Raw genomic sequence first — 12,566 nt, 5'->3', positions numbered from 1 at the left:
GTCAGAATTCAGATATAACCAGAGATCCCAGACCTCCTGGACGAGCTCGTGCCCCGAACTAAATTCCATCTCGAGCTCCTACAGCTCTACAGGAGGCCTCCTGGGGCCAAAGCGGAGGTGGGGGCCAGCCTCATCCCACTGCCAGCTGACCCGCAGTTCCTCAAAGACAGTGAGGGAGGACGGACCTCAGGCTGTCTCTTCTGGTCACACCCAGTGTGAAAAGACGGCAGATATAGCACCAGGGCAGACACTGGCCCTCAGGAATGGCTCCCCCAGATCCCAGGCCTCTAGGCCCCGTAAACGCAAGCTTCCCCTGCCGTCACGCAGGCAAGGGGATCCTCTGATGCTGCCACCTCCCTTAGTGCTGGGGTTCCAGGTCACTGCTGAAGACCTGGACCTGGAGAAGGAGGCGGCATTCCAGCGCATCAACAGTGAACTGCGGGCTGAGGCCAAAGCCATCTCGGACTGTAGACCCTCACGGCCTTCCCACGCTTTGTCCTCACTTGCAACAGGGACTTCTGGTGTGCCTACCATCTCTAAAGCACCCAGTATGGATGCACAGCAGGAGAGACACAAGTCCCAAGACTGCCTGGGCCCAGTGGCCCCCCTAGCTTCTGCTGCAGAGGTCCCCTCTACAGCTCCTGTGTCTGGGAAGAAGCACAGACCACCAGGCCCCCTGTTCTCCTCCTCAGATCCCCTTCCTGCCACCTCTTCCCACTCCCGGGACTCAGCCCAGGTCACCTCGCTGATTCCTGCCCCCTTCCCAGCTGCAAGCATGGATGCGGACATCAGAAGAACAACGCCTGGCACTTCTGCTCCTGCAGCTGCCGCAGAAGCCCCTCCCCCCTCCACATTGAACCCCACATCGGGGTCACTACTGAATGGAGTGGATGGAGGCCCTTCACATTTCTGGGCCACAGTCACAGCTGAAGCAGGTGCCCAGAGGTCAGAAGTCAGATATAACAAGAGATCCCAGACCTCCTGGACGAGCTCGTGCCCCAAACAAATTGCCACCTCGAGCTCCTACAGCTCTACGGGAGGCCTCCCTGGGCTAAAGCGGAGGTGGGGGCCAGCCTCATCCCACTGCCAGCTGACCTGCAGTTCCTCAAAGACAGTGAGTGAGGACGGACCTCAGGCTGTCTCTTCGGGTCACACCCAGTGTGAAAAGACGGCAGATATAGCACCAGGGCAGACACTGGCCCTCAGGAATGGCTCCCCCAGATCCCAGGCCTCTAGGCCCCGTAAACGCAAGCTTCCCCTGCCGTCACGCAGGCAAGGGGATCCTCTGATGCTGCCACCTCCCTTAGTGCTGGGGTTCCAGGTCACTGCTGAAGACCTGGACCTGGAGAAGGAGGCGGCATTCCAGCGCATCAACAGTGAACTGCGGGCTGAGGCCAAAGCCATCTCGGACTGTAGACCCTCACGGCCTTCCCACGCTTTGTCCTCACTTGCAACAGGGACTTCTGGTGTGCCTACCATCTCTAAAGCACCCAGTATGGATGCACAGCAGGAGAGACACAAGTCCCAAGACTGCCTGGGCCCAGTGGCCCCCCTAGCTTCTGCTGCAGAGGTCCCCTCTACAGCTCCTGTGTCTGGGAAGAAGCACAGACCACCAGGCCCCCTGTTCTCCTCCTCAGATCCCCTTCCTGCCACCTCTTCCCACTCCCGGGACTCAGCCCAGGTCACCTCGCTGATTCCTGCCCCCTTCCCAGCTGCAAGCATGGATGCGGACATCAGAAGAACAACGCCTGGCACTTCTGCTCCTGCAGCTGCCGCAGAAGCCCCTCCCCCCTCCACATTGAACCCCACGTCGGGGTCACTACTGAATGGAGTGGATGGAGGCCCTTCACATTTCTGGGCCACAGTCACAGCTGAAGCAGGTGCCCAGAGGTCAGAAGTCAGATATAACAAGAGATCCCAGACCTCCTGGATGAGCTCGTGCCCCAAACAAATTGCCACCTCGAGCTCCTACAGCTCTACGGGAGGCCTCCCTGGGCTAAAGCGGAGGTGGGGGCCAGCCTCATCCCACTGCCAGCTGACCTGCAGTTCCTCAAAGACAGTGAGTGAGGACGGACCTCAGGCTGTCTCTTCGGGTCACACCCAGTGTGAAAAGACGGCAGATATAGCACCAGGGCAGACACTGGCCCTCAGGAATGGCTCCCCCAGATCCCAGGCCTCTAGGCCCCGTAAACGCAAGCTTCCCCTGCCGTCACGCAGGCAAGGGGATCCTCTGATGCTGCCACCTCCCTTAGTGCTGGGGTTCCAGGTCACTGCTGAAGACCTGGACCTGGAGAAGGAGGCGGCATTCCAGCGCATCAACAGTGAACTGCGGGCTGAGGCCAAAGCCATCTCGGACTGTAGACCCTCACGGCCTTCCCACGCTTTGTCCTCACTTGCAACAGGGACTTCTGGTGTGCCTACCATCTCTAAAGCACCCAGTATGGATGCACAGCAGGAGAGACACAAGTCCCAAGACTGCCTGGGCCCAGTGGCCCCCCTAGCTTCTGCTGCAGAGGTCCCCTCTACAGCTCCTGTGTCTGGGAAGAAGCACAGACCACCAGGCCCCCTGTTCTCCTCCTCAGATCCCCTTCCTGCCACCTCTTCCCACTCCCGGGACTCAGCCCAGGTCACCTCGCTGATTCCTGCCCCCTTCCCAGCTGCAAGCATGGATGCGGACATCAGAAGAACAACGCCTGGCACTTCTGCTCCTGCAGCTGCCGCAGAAGCCCCTCCCCCCTCCACATTGAACCCCACGTCGGGGTCACTACTGAATGGAGTGGATGGAGGCCCTTCACATTTCTGGGCCACAGTCACAGCTGAAGCAGGTGCCCAGAGGTCAGAAGTCAGATATAACAAGAGATCCCAGACCTCCTGGACGAGCTCGTGCCCCAAACAAATTGCCACCTCGAGCTCCTACAGCTCTACGGGAGGCCTCCCTGGGCTAAAGCGGAGGTGGGGGCCAGCCTCATCCCACTGCCAGCTGACCTGCAGTTCCTCAAAGACAGTGAGTGAGGACGGACCTCAGGCTGTCTCTTCGGGTCACACCCAGTGTGAAAAGACGGCAGATATAGCACCAGGGCAGACACTGGCCCTCAGGAATGGCTCCCCCAGATCCCAGGCCTCTAGGCCCCGTAAACGCAAGCTTCCCCTGCCGTCACGCAGGCAAGGGGATCCTCTGATGCTGCCACCTCCCTTAGTGCTGGGGTTCCAGGTCACTGCTGAAGACCTGGACCTGGAGAAGGAGGCGGCATTCCAGCGCATCAACAGTGAACTGCGGGCTGAGGCCAAAGCCATCTCGGACTGTAGACCCTCACGGCCTTCCCACGCTTTGTCCTCACTTGCAACAGGGACTTCTGGTGTGCCTACCATCTCTAAAGCACCCAGTATGGATGCACAGCAGGAGAGACACAAGTCCCAAGACTGCCTGGGCCCAGTGGCCCCCCTAGCTTCTGCTGCAGAGGTCCCCTCTACAGCTCCTGTGTCTGGGAAGAAGCACAGACCACCAGGCCCCCTGTTCTCCTCCTCAGATCCCCTTCCTGCCACCTCTTCCCACTCCCGGGACTCAGCCCAGGTCACCTCGCTGATTCCTGCCCCCTTCCCAGCTGCAAGCATGGATGCGGACATCAGAAGAACAACGCCTGGCACTTCTGCTCCTGCAGCTGCCGCAGAAGCCCCTCCCCCCTCCACATTGAACCCCACATCGGGGTCACTACTGAATGGAGTGGATGGAGGCCCTTCACATTTCTGGGCCACAGTCACAGCTGAAGCAGGTGCCCAGAGGTCAGAAGTCAGATATAACAAGAGATCCCAGACCTCCTGGACGAGCTCGTGCCCCAAACAAATTGCCACCTCGAGCTCCTACAGCTCTACGGGAGGCCTCCCTGGGCTAAAGCGGAGGTGGGGGCCAGCCTCATCCCACTGCCAGCTGACCTGCAGTTCCTCAAAGACAGTGAGTGAGGACGGACCTCAGGCTGTCTCTTCGGGTCACACCCAGTGTGAAAAGACGGCAGATATAGCACCAGGGCAGACACTGGCCCTCAGGAATGGCTCCCCCAGATCCCAGGCCTCTAGGCCCCGTAAACGCAAGCTTCCCCTGCCGTCACGCAGGCAAGGGGATCCTCTGATGCTGCCACCTCCCTTAGAGCTGGGGTTCCGGGTCACTGCCGAAGACCTGGACCTGGAGAAGGAGGCGGCATTCCAGCGCATCAACAGTGAACTGCGGGCTGAGACCAGGGCCATCTTGGACTGTAGACCCTCACGGCCTTCCCACACTTTGTCCTCACTTGCAACAGGGGCTTCTGGTCTGCCTGCCATCTCTAAAGCACCCAGTATGGATGCACAGCAGGAGAGACACAAGTCCCAAGACTGCCTGGGCCCAGTGGCCCCCCTAGCTTCTGCTGCAGAGGTCCTCTCTACAGCTCCTGTGTCTGGGAAGAAGCACAGACCACCAGGCCCCCTTTTCTCCTCCTCAGATACCTGTCCTGCCACCTCTTCCCACTCCCGGGACTCAGCCCAGGTCACCTCGCTGATTCCTGCCCCCTTCCCAGCTGCAAGCATGGATGCGGGCATCAGAAGAACAAGGCCTGGCACTTCTGCTCCTGCAGCTGCCACAGCAGCCCCTCCCCCCTCCACATTGAACCCCACGTCGGGGTCACTACTGAATGGAGTGGATGGAGGCCCTTCACATTTCTGGGCCTCAGCCGCAGCTGAAGCAGGTGCCCAGAGGTCAGAAGTCAGATATAACAAGAGATCCCAGACCTCCTGGACGAGCTCGTGCACCACACGAAATGCCATCTCGAGTTCCTACAGCTCTACGGGAGGTCTCCCGGGGCTAAAGCAGAAGAGGGGGCCAGCTTCATCCCACTGCCAGCTAACCCTCAGTTCCTCAAAGACAGTGAGTGAGGACGGACCTCAGGCTGTCTCTTCGGGTCACACCCGGTGTGAAAAGGCGGCAGATATAGCACCAGGGCAGACACTCGCCCCCAGGAATGGCTCCCCCAGATCCCAGGCCTCTAGGCCCCGTAGACGCAAGTTTCCCCTGCTGCCACGCAGGCGAGGGGAGCCTTTGATGCTGCCACCTCCCTTAGAGCTGGGGTTCCGGGTCACTGCTGAAGACCTGGACCTGGAGAAGGAGGCGGCATTCCAGCGCATCAACAGTGAACTGCGAGCTGAGGCCAAGGCCATCTCGGACTGCACACAGCCCTGCCATTTTCAGGTATGTTTCTTCTATACCTAGTTTATTTGTTCCTTTTTTCAAGACATGGTCTCACTCTGTATTTCGTGTTGGAATACAGTGGCACGGTCATAGCTGCAGCTTTGAACTCCTGGGCTGAAGCCACTTCAGCCTTCTGAGTAGCTGAGACTACCAGTGCATGTCACCAGAGTTGGCTAGTTTTTATTTTTTTGTAGAGATCTATGTTCCTCAGGTTGGCCTTGAACTGTTGATCTCAACTGATCCTCCCAACTCAGCCTCCCAAAAGCACTGGGTTGATGAGCACGAGCCACTGCCTGGCCCAGAGTCACATTTTAACATCACATCCTCACTGCTGCGCTCAAGTTTTGGCAGTGACTGAAAACCCTAAGGAAGAGTTTCTGGTCAGGCCCGGGCCCGTCTGTGCATAGCAGGGGAATGGAAAAATGGCCTGTGGATGGTTCTTTTGGAGAAATGGCCAGACAAGCACTGAGATGCCGTTTCCTGGAATACAGGGCCGTGCGATGTCCAGCCCAGCTGCCAGGTCCAGGGCCCTCGGCACCATCTAGTCTGGGAGCTCATTCAGAAATGGCCTCATTTGCTCAAAGCAGCTGGTTTCCCTTCCAATCTGGTCCCATTTGAGAGATGCAACTGGGCCCTGTCTTCCAGGAAACCATTTCAGTGCGTGCCTGTCTTTGTCCCCGCGCTTTTCTTATTAACTAAGATTTCTAAATGTATTACATATTCACATTTAGAAACTCTAAATATCATAAAAGGTTAGCAAGGAAGTTTCCCTTCCACTCTGAACTTCCAAACACCAAGTCAACATTTTTGTTTGCATATCATCCCTGCAATCTATGTGCAAATAGAAACATGCACCTGGAATGCATGCTGATGTGTGATCGTGTTTACACAAAGTCCTCTGCACCTCTGCATATATCACTGGGCAATGCACCTTAGTTATCATTCCACATTTCAAATGTAAATCCATTGTATTGTTTCAGAGCTATAAAGTACTGCACCCTATGACTATTCCCAAAATTACTTAAGCACCCCATTATGGGTACACATTTCTTCTGTTTCCAGTCTTGCTCTTATAACCAATGCTGTAGTGAACAGCACTATGTTGAGTAGAAGTGGTGACCATGGGCATCTTTGTCTTGTTCGCGTCCTCAGGGGGAATGCTTTCAACTTTCCCCCTTTCAGGAAAATGTTGGCTGTGGGTTTGTCATAGATAGCTTTTATTACCTTAAGATATGTCCGTTCTATGCTGATTTGGATGAATGGTTTTAATCATAAAGAATGCTGGATTTTGTCAAATGCTTTTTCTGCATCTATTCAGATTATCATGTGATTTTTGTTTCTAGTTTTATTTATGTGATGTATCACATTTATTGACTTGCATATGTTAAACCATCCCTGCATCCCTGGTATGAAACCCACTTGATCATGGTGGATTCTCTTTTTGATATGCTGATGGATTCGGTTAGGTTGGTTGTAGCATTTCTTATTATTCCATCTGTGGAATGTATTGGTTTAAATAATGAAAACATGTTCTATCTTCACTGCTTAGCACTTTGTGTTTCTTTAACAGCCTTCCCAACAGGGCAACATAAAAGCAGGAACCCCGCTAGTCTCCCCTTAACCTGGAATTTCCCCTTCTCCACAGCTCGCTCATTGGACAGGATAGACTGGGCATCCAGGCCTCAAGGTAAGGACACACTCCGTCACCTAGAGTTGCAGTGCCTGGGAAGGCCAACCTTGGAGAGGCGCTGCCAGCTTTACAGTGGTAGAGGTGTTGGGAGGGACTGACCACCAATTTATAAGGCTGTACTTTGTTGGCGACATAAAGGATTGTTTCACAGATTGTTGGGGAGGGACAATCCCAAGGGCTCCCCTGTCCCTGGTCCTGGCTCTGCACAAAGGCAATAAGAGAGGGATGCTGGTAAGGGCTGACCTGTTGCTGTGCTGGGGAGGAAGGTGCTAGGCTGAAATTCAGGAGGCTGAGGATGCAGCAGTCCCATAGGAGGTACATGACCTTCAGGATACATTTTCTTCATTGATGATCAATGGAAATGATAAATCACTGACTATTTTTTCTATCATTGGAATCTACTCTCTACTGCTCATGCTGTTCCTGTCTTTTGGGGAAGATGGAAGATCGAATCAGTGTGTGCTGCACTGAGCGGATGGAAGGAGAACTGCGACAAAAATTGAGGAAGGGTGAGGGATGAGAGGGCCCTTCATCCAGCTGCTTGCAGAGTCCTCCTGAGGAGGAAAGCCCCGTGGCTCCCTGAGGAAGGAGCAGTGAGGGCTGCGTGACTCCCACAGTGAAGTGTGTGGTATGTCTGAGGACACCCAGGCTGGTCCATGAGGAGCCAGTGGCAGAGTGAGAAGCAGAAAGGCCAGGAGGGTGGCTGGAGGCCAGGCTCTGAGTCATTCTCCATGTGATGGAAACAGCCGGAGCCCAGTGGGCTTGGAGGTACAGGATGCGGTGGCTGATGACAGAACAATGTGGAGAGAGGCGTCATTTGTCAAATCCTTACTTTGTTCTGGGCATTGTGCTAAAAATTCTGATGGCTCATCCCATTTAGGGGCTGAAAGTTGCAGAGGTTTAGGAAGCTTGCCCACGATACTGGAGCCCCCATCTCCTGCCCTAGTGCTGTCCTCCTTCTCACCCAGCCACCACCTGTTTCAGGGGAACACACAGAAGTGGTAACCTCTTATGGAGAGGCGAGTAAATTCTGCTGTTTTTGTTATTCACAGAAAAAACACTGGCTCGTGTGGGTTGGGAAGGATATTTCATCTGGTTATTTCCACCTGTGTGACTCTTATAGTATTGAAATGCATAGGTTAGCATTTTTGGCCAATTTACTCAGCATTCTGGGTTAAAGGCTTTTATTTATTTATTTATTTATTTATTTTTGAGATGGAGTTTCACTCTTGTTGCCCAAGCTGGAGTGCAACGGCGCAATCTTGGTTCACTGCCACCTCTGCCTCCCAGGTTCAAACTATTCTGTCTCAGCCTCCCAAGTAGCTGAGATTATAGGCACGTGCCACCACACTGGGCTAATTTTTCTGTATTTTTGGTAGAAATGAGATTTCACCATGTTGGTCAGGCTGGTTTCGAACTCCTGACCTCAGGTGATCTGCCCTCCTCGGCCTCCGAAAGTGCTGGGATTACAGGTGTGAGCCACCACGCCCGCCCTAAAGTCTTTTAAAATTCACTTGTATGAGTTGACTTAGTTTTCTTTAACCTTGTAGAAAAATACAAAAATGGCAATCTCTTTTATCACACAAATAATGTCTTTTTAATGGAGTGATTTTTTTCTAATTGAGGTATTATGTACTTTTCATTTACTAATTATTGTTTACATTTGAAGTGTTTTGTGAATTAATATTTAATTGCATAGATGAAGATTACTAGTCATAGGCATTTTACTAACCAATACTCATTAAGCATAGCGTGGATTCATGTGACGTCAAGCAGCTATTTTATTGGTAAAACGAAAAAGCACAAGAATGAACGCAAGAACTGAAACAGTGGAGACACTTAGAATGACTTGTCTAAGATCTAAATCATTTTGTTGTCTTCCCAGCGTACTTATTATCCTGATCATTGTCATCAGCATTGTTTGGGTCCTTTTAGCACAGATTTCTCAAAATGGGCAACTCCATAACAGTTGGAAGCTTACGAATTCATATAATTTGTAAGAGGGCAATTTGGAAGTACCTATCTACTTTAAAATTCCAATAACCTGGGAATTTCATCTAGAGTCTTTTATGTCTAGACTCTTTCATGTAAAATATTTCCACAATTAGGAGAAATATGTGTATGGGGATTTGCTATGTAGCGGTGTTTTGATAGAATAGAAAACTGGGATAAACCAAATTTCCATCACGAAGGAAATAGTAATACGCTGAATAATAATACAGCGAATATTATGCAGGCTTTAAACATCAAAAAAGAGTTCAACTTCTGACTTCCGATGATGGTGTTGAAGCAGGTCACTGCTGGTTTACATTTGATTTTCATGTGGGAACTCTGGAAGTCTGCCTTAGTGATTTTTTATGTGGCTAAATTTAGCTAATGACAAGCTATTCGAAGTATGGCAAAATGGAACTTTAAAACAGTATCTTGTCAGCAACCAAGTGGACCTGTTTCACGTAAAGCCCACGCATTCATCTGCCTGTCCTTCATTCTGTCTGTCCACACGGGCATCATTCATTCGTGGAACTGAGTGCCCACTGTCGAGCTGACAAGCCCATAACCTCCCTGTTCCTAGTCACACATTAATTCTTCAACAAGTTCCTTTTGATAGATTGTGACTAAGCTTAGCTGCTATTTCCAATTGCTTCCCCAAACGTACTTCTCACTGTTCTCCCATCACACCCTTCAGCCCATCCATGCGGGGTTCCTTTGCTTTTCCCACCTTACACCAAACTCCCTATTTTTACTCCCACTTTTACCTCCTCTCCAAGACAAAACAAACAAACAAAACTAGCATTTTAAAACTTAGTTGTAATCTTTCTTCCTTCATGAAAATTTCTCCAACAGCCACTTCCACGGTCCTGTGTGTTCTGGATATTTTAAAATATTGGCTATAAGCTTGAGCACATCAGGATATGCTGTTTTGCTGTATGCAGATGGAGGCAGTGGCCGGAATGAATGAACGGCAACAATTGCTGGCAACCGGCAGAAGCTGAGAGACAGGGAACGGGCTCTTCTCCAGAGCCTCCAGGAGCCAGGCCTTCGAATACCTCGAATGTGGGCTTCTGGGAGACCATGTGTTTCTGTTATAAGCAGCCCAGTCTCTGGCAGTTTTTACGGCTGCCCCTGGATGCTCATCTACACCTGTCTGACAAGGTCAAGCTCCAAGGAAGGGATTCTCTGCATATCTACATTGTTTGCAGATTTTACGATAATCATTTATTCTTGCGTGGCTGATCATTGTTAGCCAATATAAATAAAATAATAAAGAAATGACCCACATTTTATGTTGGGAGTTTGATCTGCCATTTATCAAGTATGGAATCTTGAACAAGGGGTTGAACATCTGAATGTCTCCATCACTTCATCTGTAAAGCGGGGGTGCTCACACCCACCGGCTCCCCTCCCATGTTGGTGCCAGACTCTCCCTGGACCCCTGTTCTCTTACCAGCCACATCCATTCTCCCCCCAGAGGCGCTAGTGACTGTGCGTGACTTTCCATTCCCACCACGTTTGTCTCTAACCCCAGCAGCAGATCAGTGTAAGCAGAACACAGCTGAGTGCTCCTCACCACCCACCAGATCAGGTGCAAACTTCCAAGCCTCACTGGATCCCCTCCACATTCTGAGCTCCACCTGACTTCCCATCGCTATCCTTCCCCACCCGCCTCCCTGGTAGAGAAAAGCTGAGTGTGTGATGCTGTCTGAATGCTGAGCACGGCCTTTTGCGGCCAGTCCACTGCATACGCTGCCCCTATCGGAGACCTCCACCTTAACCCTTTCCAGCCTGGAGGCTCCTCCCAGGTCCCCACAACAGAAGTGACTTCCCTTGCCCTTGAATTCCTGTAGCACAAGCCCTACTGCCCCCCATTAAAACGGCAAAGTCCTTTTGTGGAAAATAACTTTATTCATGATTGTGTTTATCACAGTATCTTATGGAGAAGAGATGATCAATAAATATTTGCCGAATAAATGAATAGCAGTTACAAAACACTTGATTTATATGGAATTAATGTTGGTTCTCAAAGTGAAAAATTACAAACAGCACTGATATTCAGCCAGTATACAAGTCTGGTCACAGCAGTTGTAAAATACTGAAATACCCCCTGCCACTGACCTTTGGCCCCCAGATGCCTCCCACTGCCACTGCTCTCCCCACTGGGAACCCCTGAAGTTCGCACAGGCTCATAACTAAAGGGCTAATGTCTTGCACAGCAGCGAGCACCCAGGACCGAGCAGCCACATGGCCGGGTCCGCTGGTGAAAGCATCCATTCTGACTGATCAGGATCTGAGGGGCCTCATTGTTAAATATTTTGATAATATCCCTAATTATAAATAAGGCTCAGTTATATAGTTTGAAAACAATGCTTCTCCTCATTGCAAAATCTCTTAGAAGACTCTGTAGATCCAGGAACGGAAATGGAAAATGACAGCATGTCAATCTCTGAAGGTTTTGGGCATACCCATTAGCACTCCATCTTCATGTAAACCAGAAGATATGCAGTTTCCTGCCTAGAGAGAAGAAAAGACACATCAGCACAGCGGCATGAAATCTTCATCAGAAAACAATGCTTCATTAATCCATGACAGGACAAGCGTCAGCAAACTTCCAGGTAGCTGGATTAAGCCTTCATCTATCCATCACCTCGGAGAGGAACAAAATAGGTGTGGCCTGGGAAGATAAGCACTACGTTTCTATTAGTTAATATCTAAAGCGGAGGTTAACAAGCTATGGGCACACAAGCCAAATCCAGCCCTCTTGGGGTTTTTTAAATCTACTTTCAACTTTTTAGATTCAGCTGAGCACATGTGCAGGTTTGTCATGTGGATATGAGCATACTCCCCAACAGTTAGTCTTTCACCCCTCCTCTCCCTCCCCATCCAGCAGTTCCCAGTTGTTGCCATCTTTAAGTCAATGAGTCCCCATGTTTAGCTCCCATTTATAAGAGAGAATATGCATTATGTTTTGTTTGTTTGTTTTAAATGGAGTCTTGCCCTGTAGCCCAGGCTAGAGTGCAGTGGCACAATCTTGGCTCACTGCAACCTCTGCCTCCCAGGTTCAAACGATTCTCCCTCCTCAGCCTCCCAAGTAGCTAGGACTACAGGTGCCCACCACCACGCCCAGCTTTTTGTATTTTTAGTAGAGACAGGGTTTCACCGTGTTAGCCAGGATGGTCTCAATCTCCTGACCTCACGATCTGCCCGCCTCAGTCTCCCAAAGTGCAGGGATTACAGGCGTGAGCCACCATGCCCAGCCTTTTGTTTATTTTTTGATGAGACCGGTTCTTGCTCTGTCACCAGGCTGGAGCGCAGTGGCACAATAATAGCTCACCACAGCCTCGTGCTCCTGGGCTCAACTGACCCTCCTGCCTCAGTTTTAGCTTCCTGAGTAGCTAGGACTACGGGTGTGTACCACCATGCCTAGCTATAATAATTTTTAATTTTTTGTAGAGATGGAGTCTTGCTTTGTTGCCCAGGCTGGTCTTGAACTCCTGGCTTAAAGTGATCCTCCTGCCTCGGCCTCCCAAAGTGCTGGGATTAAAGGTGTGAGATCACACCCAGTCTCCAAGCCTCTTTTTGCAAGTAAATGTAATTGGACCCCAGCCATGCTCATCTGCTCATGTACTGTCTACGGCTGCTTTTGCTCTATAGGGCAGAGTTAAG

At 51.2% G+C, this 12,566-nt stretch overlaps 2 protein-coding genes across 6 annotated transcripts in view; one reads left to right on the top strand and one right to left on the bottom strand.

Moving 5' to 3' along the window:
• Window positions 1-222: 222 nt before the first annotated feature.
• LOC134761148 (putative POM121-like protein 1-like) lies at window positions 223-10,862 on the top strand. Its single transcript, XM_063722752.1, has 3 exons — window positions 223-5,215; window positions 6,861-6,902; window positions 9,750-10,862. The coding sequence occupies exons 1-2, from the start codon at window positions 344-346 to the stop codon at window positions 6,879-6,881; spliced, it is 4,893 nt and encodes a 1,630-aa protein (XP_063578822.1). The 5' UTR covers window positions 223-343; the 3' UTR covers window positions 6,882-6,902; window positions 9,750-10,862.
• Window positions 10,789-12,566, bottom strand: part of USP18 (ubiquitin specific peptidase 18) — a 26,959-nt gene continuing 25,181 nt past the window's right edge. For 4 of the 5 annotated variants that reach the window (XM_063722668.1, XM_054542885.2, XM_054542886.2 and 1 more), the window contains one exon: window positions 10,789-11,414. In XM_063722668.1, the coding sequence (XP_063578738.1) occupies window positions 11,369-11,414 (46 nt within the window). In that variant the 3' untranslated portion in view covers window positions 10,789-11,368. 5 annotated transcript variants of the gene reach the window in all.

The sequence above is a fragment of the Pongo abelii genome, chromosome 23, assembly GCF_028885655.2.
Source record: "Pongo abelii isolate AG06213 chromosome 23, NHGRI_mPonAbe1-v2.0_pri, whole genome shotgun sequence".
NCBI lineage: Eukaryota > Metazoa > Chordata > Mammalia > Primates > Hominidae > Pongo > Pongo abelii.
This window is presented reverse-complemented; position numbering and strand designations above follow the sequence as displayed.

Bases quoted from the DNA above. Each gene is read 5' to 3' on its own strand.
- LOC134761148 (XM_063722752.1), top strand. From the start codon at position 344: ATGCTGCCACCTCCCTTAGTGCTGGGGTTCCAGGTCACTGCTGAAGAC. The intron at 5,216-6,860 runs GTATGTTTCTTC...CCTTCTCCACAG, and splicing joins CACAGCCCTGCCATTTTCAG to CTCGCTCATTGGACAGGATA.